The 17,500-nt window shown below is 47.6% G+C and overlaps 1 protein-coding gene across 6 annotated transcripts in view; it reads left to right on the plus strand.

Moving 5' to 3' along the window:
- The window catches only part of LOC147010053 (uncharacterized), a 301,523-nt gene that overhangs the window by 58,021 nt on the left and 226,002 nt on the right, over positions 1–17,500 (plus strand). For all 6 annotated transcript variants that reach the window (XM_085863070.1, XM_085863067.1, XM_085863066.1 and 3 more), the window contains 3 exons: positions 3,218–3,274; positions 3,582–3,638; positions 16,783–16,890. In XM_085863070.1, coding sequence (XP_085719196.1) covers positions 3,218–3,274; positions 3,582–3,638; positions 16,783–16,890 — 222 coding nt within the window. The remainder of the gene's footprint in view (positions 1–3,217; positions 3,275–3,581; positions 3,639–16,782; positions 16,891–17,500) is intronic.

Raw genomic sequence — 17,500 nt, forward strand, 5'->3', positions numbered from 1 at the left:
CAGGAAGGGCATCCGGCCATAAAACATTGCCTCAAGAAAAAGCCAAAACCCCTGCACAGCAGGGAAAAATGGCTGTAAAAACGTTTTTTTTTTTGTTTTTTTTAGACTTTCAGCCCTATTTCGGGTGGAGTTTTGGTGTGAGGGACGTGCTCGGATGATAGGGGAAGGGTTAAAATAGTGCTTTATGGCATCAACTCCAAAATGGCCGATTTGTCGCTTACATCACTCCTCGCAGCCCCTCATATATGTATGTATGTTCAGTATGTATATATGTATGTATGTATAGTATGTATATACAGGGTGTCCCAAAAAAATATACAACTTTTCATCTGCAAAGAGGATGGTCATAACATATATTTTTAAAAAAGATATATGGCTGGATAGAAAGCTGAAAGGTTGAAGTTTATTGTACCAATGTCAAAATTGCCACCAAAATTTAAATTTTGGTGTGGAATCGTCGTTTTCTTTGGACCACATGTTCGACGTAGGCTCCACGTTGTCCGATCGCTGCCTGCAAACGCGTTGTCATGTTCTCCATCACTTTGGGAAACGTTTCCTGAGGTATGTTCTGGATTTCTCGGTGGATGTTTTCCTTCAGCTGATCAAGAGTCTGAGGCCGAGGGTTTCCGTAGATCCTGTCCTTGAGATACCCCCACAAGAAGAAGCCTGGAGGAGTAAGGTCAGGGGAATACGGTGGCCACTCAACGTCTTCGTAGAGGGAGATAAAGCAGCCCTCAAAATGTTGGTTGAGAAAACGCCTTGTTTCCCTGGCTGTATGTGGCAGTGCCCCATCCTGCTGGAACCACTGGGTTCTCATCTGGATCAGGTTGTTTTTCCTATGGGCCTGAGTACGTAGCTCAGGCAGATAGAATTCCTGAATCGATTTTTTTGGACTCTGAACGACCGCCTGTCTCACCATTTCCACATTTTCTTCACTACGATCTGTCCTCTTCCAACCACTGTGACCCTTGTGAAGGTCACAGATGGTTCCCACATTGGTAAATTTTGCGATGGTCCATGTTATTGTCCGAAAGTTTGGTGCTATATGTATGTATGTTCAGTATGTATGTTCTGTATGTATGTATGTATGTTCAGTATGTATGTATGTATATATGTTCGGTATGTATGTATGTTCGGTATGTATATATATATATATATATATATATATATATATATATATATATATATATATATATATAATGTGCAGTATGTATGTATGTTTGTATGTTCCCGAAATACAGCCAAAACGGTACACGATAGCGCAAAAATTTTCGGCCCACCTTACTTACCATTCTCCTGCGGTGTGCAGTATCGTTCAAATCGGGCAACGAAAAAAATTATGAAAAAATCAATTTCCGATTCAGTGAAGTACTCTTCGGGAGAATGAAGTACTCTAGCCGTACGTAGAAAGGACCTGCTCTCCCAGGTCGCAATGCCACAGCATCGGACAAGACCATCAATTCATGTTCACTGAAGCTGAAGTGATCAGACAAGCAGACAACCAAACGTCCAGATAGCTGCAAGAGGCCTGGTATTCAAACAACAATTCAATTAATCGACATATCCTGCCTTTGGAATAAACTCCCTCACTCTATTCAATCCCATTTTCTCTCCAGGCCTTCAAAACAGCTGTTCACTACCACCTCTTATCTCTTCCCATCCAAAACCTCAATCTTTTCTACCCCTGTTAATCCACCCCAAACCCACCTCCTTCAAATTCACTACTTCCCTTCCTGAAAGTCCCTGTAATGTCCATCTTTTAGGGAAGGGAAAGGTGGTGTGAGGGGAAGGGAAGGGAAGGTGGCGTGAGGGAAGGGAAGGGAAGGTGGCATGAGGGGATGGGAGGGAAGGTGGCGTGAGGGGAGCGAAGGGAAGGTGGCATGAGGGGAGCGAAGGGAAGGTGGCATGAGGGGAGGAAAGAGAAGGTGGCGTGAGGGGAGGAAAGAGAAGGTGGCGTGAGGGAACGGAAGGTGGCATGAGGGAACGGAAGGTGGCGTGAGGGGATGGAAGGTAGCTTGAGGGGAGGGAAGGTGGCTTGAGGGGAGGGAAGGTGGCGTGAGGGGAAGGGAGGGAAGGTGGCGTGAGCGGAGGGGAGCAAAGGGAAGGTGGCATGAGGGGAGGAAAGGGAAGGTGGCATGAGGGGAGGAAAGGGAAGGTGGCGTGAGGGAAGGGAAGGTGGCATGAGGGGAGGGAACCGAAGGTGGCGTGAGGGGAGGGAAGGTGGCGTGAGGGAACGGAAGGTGGCGTGAGGGGATGGAAGGTGGCCTGAGGGGAGGGAAGGTGGCGTGAGGGGAAGGGAGGGAAGGTGTCGTGAGGGGAAGGGAAGGAAGGTGGCGTGAAGGGAAGGGAGGGAAGGTGGCGTGAGCGGAGGGGAGCGAAGGGAAGGTGGCATGAGGGGAGGAAAGGGAAGGTGGCATGAGGGGAGGGAAGGTGGCGTGAGGGGATGGAGTGGAAGGCGGTGCGCAGGGGACAGGAAAGATGTGTAAGGGGAAGGTGGGCTGCGTAACGGCATTACTGGGGCAATGAAACGCTCCCAAACAGCAACATTTTCGTTTTAACCGCCATGTTCTATATCAAACCGAGTGGGAGTATTTAAAAATTGAAATCCTTGCTTTCTGCCAGCCAAAGGTCTGCCTGCATTCCTCCAACTTACTCGCGGTCAATGCTGACCGTGCACACACACCAGTGATATATTCATCCTTTCACTCAATGAACAGTGGAACATCCCGCATGGCTCCGATACCGTAGCACATCCACTGTTCACATGGCTTCGTTGCTGCAAGCATGTCTGTTCCCCACATGTTATGGGAGCATACGCCGGAGCAGCACGTCGCTGCGTCCACTTTCTGCCGGTACTCCAGGGGCCTCCGTCTGGCCATCCCCTGTGCTTTCCTTGTATCTCCGTCTTGATAAAACTCCGAAAATCCAAGGTTATTGCATATCTCACAAAAAACCCAAGGTTCTGAGATCGAACGGTGTCCCATTGGCAGCTATTGTTTCTCTTTCACCATTTCTACAACACCATACTACGTAGCACTGCGGCGATTCTTGTGCCTTTGAGCGCCTTAAGGTTTCGTAGGCCCAAGCTCCATTATGCCACTCTGTGCACTGCCTGATACCCACTGGGTGTGACCATTCTTTATAAACACATAGTTGTAAGTGTGTGCATGGGATAATACTTTGTGCTTTGTTTGAAACAGGTTTTGTTTCCCTGCAGATCCTATTGTGGTGGTGAAGGTGGAACCTGAACCTACACATGGTTCTCCCTCACAAGGTAAAAATCTAAAATAACAAAGTACAAGTTGAGTTAAACGTAATGGGATTTGTGAAGTTTTGTTTTTATTTCAAGTTTTTTGTCCCTGTTCGCCTTCCCTTGTAATAAATTCCTAACCTGTTTGGAAAGTACACCCTAACTTGCAAATATCCCCCTTCATCTACACGTGCATATTTTTCTCGTCATCCAAAGTGGCAACCTTGTTTTTGGAATATGTCAGTGTGCTGGTTGAACATGTATCGATAAAGAACCTTTGGCTTTGTGACGATCTCTTACTTTTATAAGGTCATGGTGTATATTGTTACAGATGTTTACGGTCAACTGGAGATGAAATCAGAACATTTTGATGATCATTCTTCGCAAGGCAAGTATTGAACTTCAAAATCATATCGGACCTAAAAATATTTAATTGTTGAGGAGGCATGCGAAAATAGTGATGACTTAAATGCTATTTATATACATAATAATACCGTATTTAGGCCTTAGTTATTTTATAACTTAGTTTACGCAGTTCTTCAGATAAAATGTAGGGTCGGTAGGTCAAAATATAAATATAATTTCAATTTTTAGAAATTATATATTTTTATGATTTTTTTTCGGATGTTCCATGGAAAAGACAAGGGTAGGTGTGGGGGGGGGGAATAAATATAAATCCCGGACCAGGAGGATCTAAGAAAACATTGAAGATGGAAAACCATTCAAATGCAGGATGCCATTATTCACTGTATCATCTGATGTGAAAAACAATAAAGAAGGATTAAAACTTGTTTTTACAATATAGTCTGGCATGTTTTTCTTATAGGAACCTGTTGGATCATCAAACAAATGGAAACAATGCTGAGAAAATTACTGTCCAAGTCATAGATGTGTGCGTGCACACCAGTGCATAGTGCTGGATATTGTGATGTTCGAGGTGCAGCTGAACATGGGGAGCGAGAGCATTGCAGTAACTCCACTTTATTGCGTGTCCTGATGTACATCACTGCCACCCCTAGCGGGCGAGTCATGATATACGAAAACCCAATCACGTGATACAGCACACTCCTCCCCTCGTAAATGACAATTATAACATGACCAAACGAAACCAATCAACATTCAAAATCCTCCAAGTACCGCGGCCGTCTCCTGATCCGCCTCGGACGGGCAGCGACGCCAGACGGCCCAGGCTCAGACGCCTCCCGGCTCGGTCGAGGTGACACCTTCACCGGACTTGCCCCATCCGCAACAACAACCGCCCCCGGCCGACAAGCTTGCTCGTCGTCCTCAGGCAGAACTGAATCAGGTGAACACCCCGCGGGCGTCGGCACGTCCGGCCCTGGCAATACAACGTCTGGCCATTGCGACATCACAGGTGGGGGGGTCCCACATCGCCCGGCACGGGGGGGGGGAGGGGGGTGACACTGAACAGTGATCATGCATTTGGTCCATGTGCCGCTTCCACACCTCCCCACCATCAGTCCGCACTGTGCAATTCGCCGGCCCCAGTACCACAGAGACCACAGCCGGCACCCATTTGGAACCGTGGAAATATTCGCGCACCATTAACCGCTGTCCCGCATCAAAACCGCGCAGCAGCATCGGGCGCGACACCGCGCCACTCACCGACCCTCCAGGTCGCAGCAAATCCAGTCTGGACCGCAATGCCCGTCCATAGAGACGAATGGCAGGAGAATCGCCCGTGACAGGATGAATAGCATTCCTGTATTGGAGCAAAAAGACATCGACCACCGTCTGCACAGGTGCAACACCCCCCCTGCGCAAAGCCCGTTTCAACATCTTAACAAACGACTCCGCCTGCCCATTCGTCGCAGGATGATACGGTGCGGACCTTAGATGTCGAATTCCATTTTGACGCATAAACTCATCAAATACACCTGCGATGAACTGCGGACCGTTATCAGAGACCAGAACCTCGGGTAATCCTTTATTAGCAAAGATCGTCCGCAGTTTTTCTACTGCAATGTTTGCTGATGTATGCTGCATCACTACAACCTCTGACCATTTAGAGAATGCATCGATCACAATCAAAAACATTTTGCCATTAACCGGCCCCGCAAAATCCACATAGACCCTCTGCCAGGCCCTGGCTGGGGTAGGCCATAGTCCCGAAGCTCGACGCGGATTATCAGCATCTGTTTGGCACGTGGGGCAACGCTTAACCAACTGCTCAATGTCTTTGTCCAACCCCGGCCACCACAACAGGCTACGAGCAAGACTCTTGGTCTTCACGACGCCAAGGTGACTGACATGCAGTTCTTCCAAACACCGCTGCCTGAACTTCGGTGGAATCACCGCCCTCATTCCCCACATAACGCACCGTTGGACCAACGACAGCTCCGATGCGTGCGACGCGAAAGGCTGAAATGCCGGTGTTGAAGGAAGATCGCTCCAATTCCCCGTAGAAATCGCCTGGACGACACGGGCGAGCACTGGATCATGAGCCGATTCCACCGTGACCTGTTTGGCCGTGATCGGCCCGCTTTGGACCTCGCCCAGCGCGAACACATCAACCCTGTCGGCCGACTCAGACGCAGCTGGACCCTCCGCGCAAGGCAAGCGCGAGAGCCCGTCGCAGTTAGCATGCTTTTCGGTGCTCCAGAACTGAATATCGTAATCGTAAGCAGCAAGAAACAGACACCACCGCTGTATCCGCACGGCCGCTACCACCGGTACACCACGTTCGGGTCTCAGGATGAATTGAAGTGGTTTGTGATCCGTCTGCAAAGTGAAATGCCGCCCCAGCAGGTATTGATGAAACCTCCGCACACCCCAGACGAGGCTGAGAGCCTCGCGCTCGATCTGGGCATATTCCCGCTCTGCTGCGGACAGGGTCCGGGATGCAAAACAAACAGGCCGCTCGGAACCATCGTCCATCCTGTGGGAGAGCACTGCCCTGATGCCATATGCAGAGCTGTCGCATGCCAATAAGAGCGGACGCGCAGGCTCGTAGTGCACGAGGACCGAATCCTCTGTGAGCAGCCGCTTGACGCGATCGAACGCCGCCTGGTGTGCAGGCCCCCAGGCCCAGTGCTCGTCCTTCCTGAGCAACTGCGTTAACGGCGCAAGCTGTGAGCTGAGCCCGCGCACGAACCTTTGGTAATACTGGGCCATACCAATGAACGAGCGCAGCTGCGTCTTGTCGCGAGGCGGTGGCATGTGCTGAATCGCCTCCACCTTCCGAGGGCCTTTCAACAGCCCTCCGGCGTGATGATGTGCCCGAGGTATTCCAAGCGCTGCTTGAAGAACACGCACTTGTCTGTTCAAGCGCAGGCCACACCCTTCTAGCTTCGTCAGCACTTGGGCAATGTTCGCAAGATGCTCGTCCGCCGTTTTCCCCGCAGTGAGCACATCGTCCAGGTAGGTTTGAGCGGGCAGGCCAATGCAAACCTGATCCATGTCTTTCTGCCACAAGGCCGGGGCCGAAGCAATCCCAAAACAGTCGGCTATATCGATAGAGCCCTTGACACGTGTTGATTGTCAAAAGGTCGCTACTCCCTGGATCCATCGGCAGGTGAAAATATGCATCAAGCAGATCAAGCGTCGTGAAGTATTGACTCCCCGTCAATCATGCATATATTTCATCGATTGACGGCAGTGGATATTGCTCCACGCTGAGCCCCGGGTTAACCGTGGACTTGAAGTCCCCGCACAATTGGATGTCTCCATTCCGTTTCAGCACCGTGATGACCGGAGTGGCCCAATCTGAGTATGACACCTGTTTGATCACTCCACAGGCCTCCAGCCTATCCAGTTCACCCTTGACCTTGTCCCGCAGAGCATACGGCACCGGTCGTTATTTACAAAAACGAGCAACCATCCCCTCCTTCAGGAAGAGCTTTGCCTCCATGCCCTTGAGTTTCCCAAGGTCGTCGCAAAACAAACCTTGATGTCTTTGAAGAATCTTCTCCAACTGATCCTCCCATCGGCTCGGCACGGGTTGCACAAGGTGAACGGTGGCCCAGTCTAGCCTGATGCGGGTCAGCCAGTCTCGGCCAAGGAGAGACGGACCCCTCCCCTGCACGATGTACAATGGAAGCGCGGCGACCTGGCCTTGGTACCGCACACACGTCTGCCATCCCGACTGGCGTTATCTTCTCGCGGGTGTACGTGAACAGTGTGAGGTCGGACCTGATAAGCTTCAGGTCGTTGAGTCTACGCGCGGTCTGTTCGCCGATGATCGACACCGCCACTCCCGTATCAACCTGAAACGTGATCGGCGTGTTGTTCACTTCGACTTCCACCGTCATCGGGTGCGCCGCCGCAGGGCCAATTGAAAACAGGCCCATCAACGGCAGCCGGTTTCGCCCCGGGTCGCCGAGGTCGCCTCGCACATCGCCGTCCATGACCTTAACGGTGGCCAATGCCCCTCGGCACACACGCTTCAGATGACCCACCTTGTGACAGCGTAAACACACGGTGTTTTTAAACGGGCACACACGGCGCAGGTGTCGACCTCCGCATCCCAAACACGTCCGCGGAGTCACCTCGCCGCTCGTGCGGCCGTGTGGCGACGTCTGGCTCCGGCCCGCGCCGAAGGTCGTGCGTGCGTCCCCGGGCGCTCGCGACACTGCGTGGGCCCCCGGGCCATCTGGCATGCCGCGGCCTGTGATGGCCCGAACATCTCCGAGAGTCTGCTCGACAGCTGTAGCAGTGTCGACCGTCGAGGTAAATGTAATGGCTTCACCCTTCAGCCGAAGAACCGCCGAAACCATTTTCACATCTTGCAAAGTAGAAATAAAACGATCTCTGAGCCGAGCTGGACGCTCCTCTGCCGTGAACTTGCAGGCCACGGAAGATTGCTTCACTCGCGCCACGAAATCAGCGACGCGCTCCTCCGTACCTTTCGCGAGGCGATCGAACTGGTATCGAGCCAGCTGTAATGACTTCTCCGACGCCATGTGTGCTTTCATCTTCCGCACAATGTCCTGAAACGACAGCGCGTCCCCACTGGGCTTGCCCAGCACCACCAAATCACTCAGCAGTCGATAATATTCCACCGATAGCGAGGCGAGCAAGATCGACTTCTGTTTGCTCTCGTCGACCACATCATTCGCGTGGAAATAGCACCCCAACTGTTCTGAAAACAATTCGAAGTCGTCTCTGACGAAAACGGGCACCTGTTCGTGCGCCGTGACTCGTCGATCAACCATCCTCGTCAGCCAATTGTGATGTCTGAGGTGCAGCTGAACATGGGGAGCGAGAGCGTTGCAGTAACTCCGCTTTATTGCGCGTCTGGATGTACATCACTGCCACCCCTTGCGGGCGAGTCATGATATACGAAAACCCAACTCACGTGATACAGCACAGATATGATTTTAAAAAAGGTGTCTACTCGGAGTCAACACGCTCAAAACGGTCAATCAGAGCCATAACCAGCTTTGTTTTCAGTGGCATCTGTTCGTACCGTCTCCCCATCCCCATGAGCACATCAAAGGCTGATTTCTGGTCCGTTGAAGGCTTAATATCAGCATCTCGCAGGGAAACTTTGACGTACTTGGCACCGAAATCTTTCAATACGAACAGCGGTGCACAACTTTCAATGGAAACAAAATCGGCACGATTGAGAGTAGCATGCGAATCATCCCTGCTGCTGCACTGAATTGATGCAATAGTTCGGCCAGAATATTCGTCAAGATGTTGCGTGATTAAGTCACCAATAGTCATTCAAATTTATACCGCTGACATACTTCTTAACAACTCATGGCTCGCAGACTTCCTCTCCTGTCGCAGTCACCGTGTGGCCCTAAATGGAGTTCTTTCATCCCCTTTTCCTCTCCAGGCTGGAGTTCCTCAAGGTAGCGTTCTGGGCCCTGTTCTTTTTCTGGTTTTCATCAATGATCTCTCCGACTCTCTGGAAAATCCTCAATATCTGTTTGCTGATGACTCCATCCTCTGCCGTACCATCGGTCATCCCTCAGACCGGCAAGCAGCAGCTTCTTCGCTCACTGCAGATCTGGATAAAATCACAAACTGGTCCAACACGTGGAACATGTCTTTCAATCCGGACAAATCTCGCACTCTCACTATGTCTCTGCGAAAGGACAGTTTAGAAAATCCCCCCATCCACTTTCTCAACAATCCTCTGGAAGAAATCCTTTCTTTCAAGCTTCTGGATCTCACTATCTGCCATGACCTTTCCTGGGAAAGCCACATTTAAAATGTCGCCTCCAAAGCCAGTCGCCGATTGGGAATCCTCCGTCGTGCAAAGTCCTTCCTCGGCCCACCTGAGCTCCTGACCACTTACAAAGCTTTTGTCCGCAGCCTGATGGAGTACTGCTCTCCACTCTGGGCTGGTGCTCCTGCCTCCCACCTTTCTCGGCTTCACGCTGTAGAAACCAAGGCATTTCGGATCATTGGCATCTCCCGCAATGAGGCTGAGTCTTTGGGCCTCTCCCTCATTCACCGCAGGTTGGTCGGTGGTCTTTCTGTCTTCTACCATCTCCTCTCCAGCCTCGCCCCCCTCCCCAGCTCTCTCTGCGATTTGTCCCCACCACATTTCCGCAGGGCGCTCAAGGTCCGCCAACAACCCCTTTCTGGTTAAACTACCAAAATCACGAATCACTGCTCACCTTCACTCTTTCATTCCTCTTTTTCCCCACCTTTGGAATAAACTCCCTCACTCTATTCATTCCCATTCTTCCCTCCAGGCTTTCAAAACAGCTGTTCACCACCACCTCTTACCCCCATCCAAATCCTCGATCTTTTCTACCCCCGATAATCCACCCAAGCCCACCTCCTTCAAATTCCCTGCTTTCCTTCCTGAAAGTCCCTGTAATGTCCATCTTCTGTTCCCCATCCCATACCTCTCCCTTTGACAGATCTCCTAATGTCTCTGTTCCCCACTGTTTTGTCCTTCCCACTCCCTCCCATCTTGTCTCATCTCCCCCATGATGTGCATTGTGTGTTAGCTCTCACACGAGCCTCGACAAGGTATAGAAGAAAAAAAGAAAAAACAACAACAACAATCACTTTCGCCCCAGAAACAACAGTCAATCTGAACCAGGCAGGCCACTGCTCAGACGCCATGACCGAAGACGACTGCACAGCTCTACCACGCAGCTCGGTTAAAGGTGACTCGGCATTTTGGTGCGCATGCACGAAATTATATTTTGAAAATAAATGCCGACGTTTACATTTCGGGTTTTGAAACTTTTGCACCTTCGGTGGAAAATGTACAAATATAAAAGGCTAAAAATGTGTTTTATATTTATATTTCATTTCGGCAAATATACCGTCGGCGGATCCGTAAACCAAGTTATAATATAATTAAGGCCTTAGTACTTCATTAGGCGAGCAGCAAGTTGTGATTGAAACCAATTGGACACGGAATGATCGAGCTCTTGACAGGTGTAGCGATGTTTTCTGTCTGATGTTTGAGTTTTGTTCTTATCTCGGACAAGTCCAGATTGGAACAACACCTTTCTGTATTGGATGCATGACGTTGACAAAGCATTGTGAATCAAATCTACTGCTGTATATTGTTACCACCTTGGATGTGTCGAACCAGTGATTTTACACAATCACAGAAAACTGATGGAATCGGACACGGAAATAAAGGGAACAAGCCGGTAGGTGACGAGGGATCCGCTAGGATCGAAGCGCTGGATACGATGCTTTTCATTCTGACCGATCCACTGACGAAGATTCATTGCCAAGACATATTGGTTCACATACAATTGTTCCTCTTCCTGGCAAGATTTTTTCCTATTGCGTATTTTGCCAACTGGCACTCCTTATAAAAAATGATGGTAAATAGACACCCTATTTTTGAAGGACTACCATTTGAAAAATAAAACCTAAATCAAAAATCGGCTCGAGTAAAATTTTCTAAATATCTCGAAGTGTTTAACTCCGAAGTCTCGTTTCTCCACATTCAAAACTGTAGGAAAAGTATTGAAAATAGTGAACGTAGGTCGAGAAAAAGTATTTTTTCGAATTTTGTGTATTTCAGCCCCGACACCCTTGGTGATCGAATCTGGAAAAATACTGCGGTTCATTTTTGTAGTAGTTATTAAACTCTATCCATACACCGAATTTGAACGTTCCGCCATCTATGGTTTCCGAGTTCAAGGTCACTTAACATATTCCCTGGTTCACCACCTTTCCGCATTTGGAGGGCTGCCATTCGGAAACTATGAGAGATAGAGGAACGTTATGCTGTTGCGATAACTAGATGGGGATGCAAGGAATAGGCAGGAGTTGGTCCGGTCGCTCTACCTATCATATAAGCCTTGCTACGTCAGTTACCGTTTGGTTTCTTAAAACGCGGTTTTTCGGCTGCTGCATAGCAACGGGTGGTTGTTTAGCAACGAAACTCAAACGCGCACACCCAACTCGTATGGCACCTGCCAACCAACTCGTATGGCACCTGCTCAAACCCAACTCGTATGGCACCTGCTCGCCAAGTTTCATCAAAATCGGTTTGCTGGTTTGTGCTGTGGAGCCTCGTGTTGCACACACACACACACACACACACACACACACACACACACACACACACACACACACACACACACACACACACACACACACACACACACACACACACACACACACACGCATACACACTGAAAACCCGACAATAACGGATATCTAGCGAATCCCAATGAGTTTGTGGTTCAAACCTTCGTGCGGAGGGAACGAATGATCGATGAACTCAGACTCAATCTTCCCTTTCAAAACACAAACAATCCATTAAAACGAGTGTCAGGAAGCACAATATGTTGGGACGGAGTGAACGTCACGTACCGGGTCCGGAATCTTCATCCTCGGGTGAACCGACCATGGACCCGTCCGAGGGAGAACCTCCTGGACGGACCACGGACCCGCGGTCTGAGGAGGCACCCCCCAGACCGAGCACGTTTCCTCCATTCAAGCTGCTCGTGGATCCCACGGGGTGTTTGCCGTGTGTGGTCTTCGCCCGAGACATATCGGGTCGTCGTGCACCATCCGCCACTGTAAGGGTCAGTATGCCGAAGGACCGGACATTGTTGACGACGAGACGTTCCAAGAGAAACAAACCACGTGATCATGAACCTTGTTGAGTAACGGTTTCTCGGTGGTCGATTTGCCACCGGTCAATCACGTGACGTAGCAAATCACCGACGAGCACGTTTGGGTTCTTAAAACGCGGTTTTTCGGCCACTGTATAGCAACGGGTGGTTGCTTCGCAACGAAACTCAAACGTGCACACTCCCAGCCCAGATGGCACCTGTTCACCAAGTTTCATCAAAATCGGTTTGCTGGTTTGTGCTGTGGAGCCTCGCGTTGCAGACACAGACATAGACACACACACACACACACACACACACACACACACACACACACACACACACACACACACACACACACACACACACACACACGGAAACCCCGACAATAACGGATATCTAGCGAATCCCAATGTAGTAAATTACAGAAAAAAGTCAAGATTAGGTACAATTACAAATAAACAATTCATGATGTCTTATTTTGTGTCTGCACACCGTGGGTGATTGTGTCTGTACATCCTTGTCCACAGACACCCTTTCCCACAGCATAATTACAAAAAGTAGTTCAGAAAAAAATTACAGTGCACTTCGATACACAACTAACACTCTCGATACGAGGAATGGAAGTGCAGCCAATGCTCTTACTCTCGTGAAATGCTCCTGCTTCATCTTCCCCTGTAAGCAGGACTGGAATCAATTTCCCACAGATGATGCTCTACCTCCTCACAGATTCCTCATGCGTAGGCCTCCTTGTCCACCATCAGCGCACGTACAGTTTTACGCCTCAACTCCCTGAACAGCTCAGCTCTGCCATTAAGCCTGGCCCGGCGACTCTAGTCAATGTTATCCAGTGTCCTTTTAGAGACAAAATTCTTCTTCGCCCTTCGGTGAGTTACAATACATCTACCAGCAACATCAAGGATGGTGGTCTTGAAGGCACTTCACAACTCTTCAGGATTCCCCAAAGCACCCAGACACCCTAAATCCCCACTCAGCCTGTTTGCAAACTCCTCAGCTGCCCTCTCATCCTTGAGCTTGCAAACATCCAGCATAGGCTGGAATGGTACCATTCTCCTGGATTTATGCTGCAACTTCAGAGTTGCTCCCACAAGCCTGTGGTCGGTATTGAGGAACTGAGCACTCCGGTAGACCCTGCAGTTCTGGATCAACCTCCAGTGACCATCAACAAGCACATGGTCAATCTCCTTTGCCACACCTCCAGCGTTGGAATACCAAGTCCAGCGATGAGCTTGTGGGCACTGAAATCATGAACCAGCCACCCTAAGCCCATGACTTTTTGCAAAGTCAAGGAATTTAGTGCTATTCTGGTTCACAGTTCCAGACCCATGGGGACCAACACGCATCTCACAAAAATCCCTATCAGTTCCAGTCGATGCATTGAAATCCCCCAAGACTAGAACAGTATCTTGCCTGGGGCACTGATCAACCACAGACTCAAGCATGGCATAGAATGTGTCCTTCATGATGAGATCACTCGCCTCAGTCAGAGCATATACAGAAGCCAGCGAAACGACACCCAAGGAGTGACGAATCCTTAGTCTCATATGCTCATTGACCAGTGTTACCTCAATTATCATTGAAGTCAGCTTATTGGAGACAGCAGCAGCAACTTCTTGGGCATGGTAACCATCAGAGTGACCAGACCAATCGTCGGTGTAACCACCCGCCATGATCTCGCCGCAATCCAGTCTCAGAATCTCAGAGAGTGCTGTAATACCGATGTCCAAACGCTTGAGCTCAGATGACAACAGAGACAGGTGATCATCCTCTTATGGTCCTATTACACATTTGAGATGTTTACAAAAAAAAATTCCCGGAACTCTGGCGATGTTCAAGATGGCGTCCAAAATGGGTAAAATCATACAATACGGAATATAACATCTCAAAAATGTGGCAAATTGGAAAAATAATCATTGGGATTTGGTTCCTGATCATTAGTTACTAGTTTCTGATTATTGGCTGCACACTGCTTTATGCATTTTGGGTGGTATTGGGCCTCTGCTGCAAACAAATCAAATCCTCAGATTCGCCTTAAGAGCCACTCATGATTGTTCTCTTCTGCTATTTGCAGCACTTTCTGCCATCCATCACGTTCAAATGAAGAGGTGCCTTCCTTTGTGTCGATGCCTGACTTTTTCACATCGATTCGGCCGGCCTTCAGTCTTGCAGAAAATACAATCGGGTTAAAAATTATATTTTCTGATGCTTTATTGTGCTTTACCTTTCCTTCTTGGCTGGTAGATGGTCCAGGAGCTTCAGGATCGTTAGATGGTTTAATCGCTGTTAACCTATGTAGGTTCAGGGTAAATCTTTGGTAACATCCTCGGTGATAGCCCTCGTTCTCCTGGATCTCATCAGGAATGCCCTGACAGATATCTGTCATTCGATATGAAGAACCTGGTGGTTCAGCCAAGCGACGATCCCCGTATATTTTTGAGAAGTGCCAATCTATCATTTGGATTTGTCAAGTCTGAAAAATATGTGAACGATCCATCCTTTATTCCAGACATATGAATGACACAATGCTCCCGTTTGCGTTTTCTTTCCATTTCAACAACTTTCTTTTGACAATTACATTAAACTATTTCTTGCTTGTCTGACATCTTGACTTGTGATCTTAATCTTGACTAGCTACGGTCTTGCTCAGCTAACTAATCTAACCTGGAAAGAGAAAAAAATACACATAAAAAGATTAGTATGTACACATAATACTTGAGTGTATGTAAATATTAAAAAGTGAATAGGGTGTGTGTGTGTGTGTGTGTGTGTGTGTGTGTGTGTGTGTGTGTGTGTGTGTGTGTGTGTGTGTGTGTGTGTGTGTGTGTGTGTGTGTGTGTGTGTGTGTGTGTGTGTGTGTGTGTTTTCTCACTTTCAAATTGTCCGCCATCTTCAATTCCAAGTACGATAACAATAATAAATATCCTTAATAAGAATTACAAGATGAATATTCCATGGTTCTGTCCCACTACTAATATTATATTAATGATTATTTGAAGCTGACATTTGATACGTACTATGATTTTACAATTTTTAAACCATTTTGAACTCCATCTTGGATTTTAAGGATGGCAACAAAACATAAATCACCACATAGGCCTGTAAGTTTCTAATAATCAGGAACATATATTACAATGAATCCAAATATTAATTTACTGTATATCATTCTTAGTTTCAGGCTGTTGTATACAATTTTCTATGATTTTGCCAATTGTGGTGGCCATTTTGGATGGCATCTTGGAATTTAAGCATTGTAACAAAATTCAATCACAAGGTATTAGTTACTAATGATGAGAAACACATTATTCCAATGAATAATTTACAATTTTGTCACAGTTTTTGGCTGTTATATATAATTTTCTATGATTTTGCATATTTTGCTGGTCATTTTGGACGCCATCTTGGATTTTTTTAAAACTGCAACAAAGCCCTTTTTATCAGAAACTAGTAACTCATGATTAAGAACCAAATCCCATTAATTATTTTTCCCATTTGCCACATTTTTGAGATGTTATATACCGTATTCTATGATTTTTACCCATTTTGGCGGTCATTTTGGACGCCATCTTGAATATCGCCAGAGTGCTGGGAATTTTTTTTTGTTAACATCTCAAATGTGTAATAGGACCATAAAAGGAAGCTAAGAAGTTTGTTTGGTAGAGTCCTGGGGTGGGGGTGCATGGATACCCTCCGTATATACTTGACTAATACCATATCCACCAAGTTTAGTGCCAATCCGTGCACAACTTTTTGAGATATCTTGATATTTATCAGTTTAGCCCAATACCTCAATGGTGACAAATCGCTAAAAAAAATTATCGGATCCGGATCTGGTTGAGGATCTTTAACAAAATTGAATCAATTCGTCCTTGCCACACACCCAATGTGCCCACCAAGTTTTGTCCAAATCCGTCCACAACTTTTTGAGATATCCTGCACACAGACAAACAAGCAGTCATTGACTGGTACTTACGAAATCGTCAACTTGATCTCTGACCTTGTCTAATAAAAGCTGTCTCTAGAGAAGGTAGCGACGCAAATCAGAAGTTTCTACGATGATTCTGTACAAAACCATCAAAAATCGAATGTTTGACCTCACTGTGACCTTGACCTTTGACCGATTTTGACCAAAATCTAATCAGCGCTAGCCATCACCCTCCTGAATCACGTGGTGTAATTTGACATTTGTCGCTTCTTCCGTTCTCGAGTTATCGTGCCTACGCACGCACGCACGCACGCACGCACGCACGCACGCACGCACGCACGCACGCACGAACGCACACACACACACACACACACACACACACACACACACACACACACACACACACACGACGGAAGTCATCAATATACTTACGAAATCTAACAAACAGACAGACAAAGGTGAAAACATAACCTCCAACCTTCGGCAGTGGAGGTAATAATCACAGATGAATGCTGAATTGGAGATTTATTCAGGAATCAAGACGCTGTACTGGCCTAATATTGGATTCTGTGCAGGTGAAACGGGTCCAGTGGAAGAGAAATGTCTCCACGGTAACTCTGATCTGACTTCAAGCAGTGAGCAAGTGAAGGAAGAGCTGAATGAAGATTCCACCTCTGCAGATGGTGAGCATAGATAAACTTCTGATGTATGGAATGATTCTACCAAAGCATTTCATGCACCTCTTCCCACTTTTATGCATTTCTGAAATCCGGAACACGTGGTTCATCTCCTTTTGAAAAGAATACAGTTCATTCTTCGAAGTAGTTTTCTGTTGGACAACACAAAGTAGGTTTCATTAAGATGTGAAACAGTTGGTGGGCATCGTTTTCATGATGTTCTTAGATTGATTTCCTGTGATGTCCATGAATGCTTGTTTCAGAAGCAAAAGTCTTCCACGTGTGCCGAATGTGAAGCTGGTGTGTGATGTGGTAATGCCATCGACGTATTAATAGACCATGGCTGCCATTCCTGCGGATGTAATAAGTGTAGCTGATGTTTTTGCAGCTGCACATTTTGTGTTTTGTTGTCACCTCTGAGGACGGTAGATAGCATTCTTCTGAAATGGCAGGATTTTAACAAAGAACTTAATTCTTTATGGTGCAGCGTGCTTTTATTTTCCGTACAATATATACATATAATACATATATACAGACATACATACAGTATGCACACTGTCCATTTTCCATGAGAAAGGCTCTCTCTAAATGATAGTATATTTCGTAAAACGGCAGA

The sequence above is a fragment of the Eptatretus burgeri genome, chromosome 17, assembly GCF_056783735.1.
Source record: "Eptatretus burgeri isolate ZD-2024b chromosome 17, Ebu_testis_v1, whole genome shotgun sequence".
Lineage (NCBI taxonomy): Eukaryota > Metazoa > Chordata > Myxini > Myxiniformes > Myxinidae > Eptatretus > Eptatretus burgeri.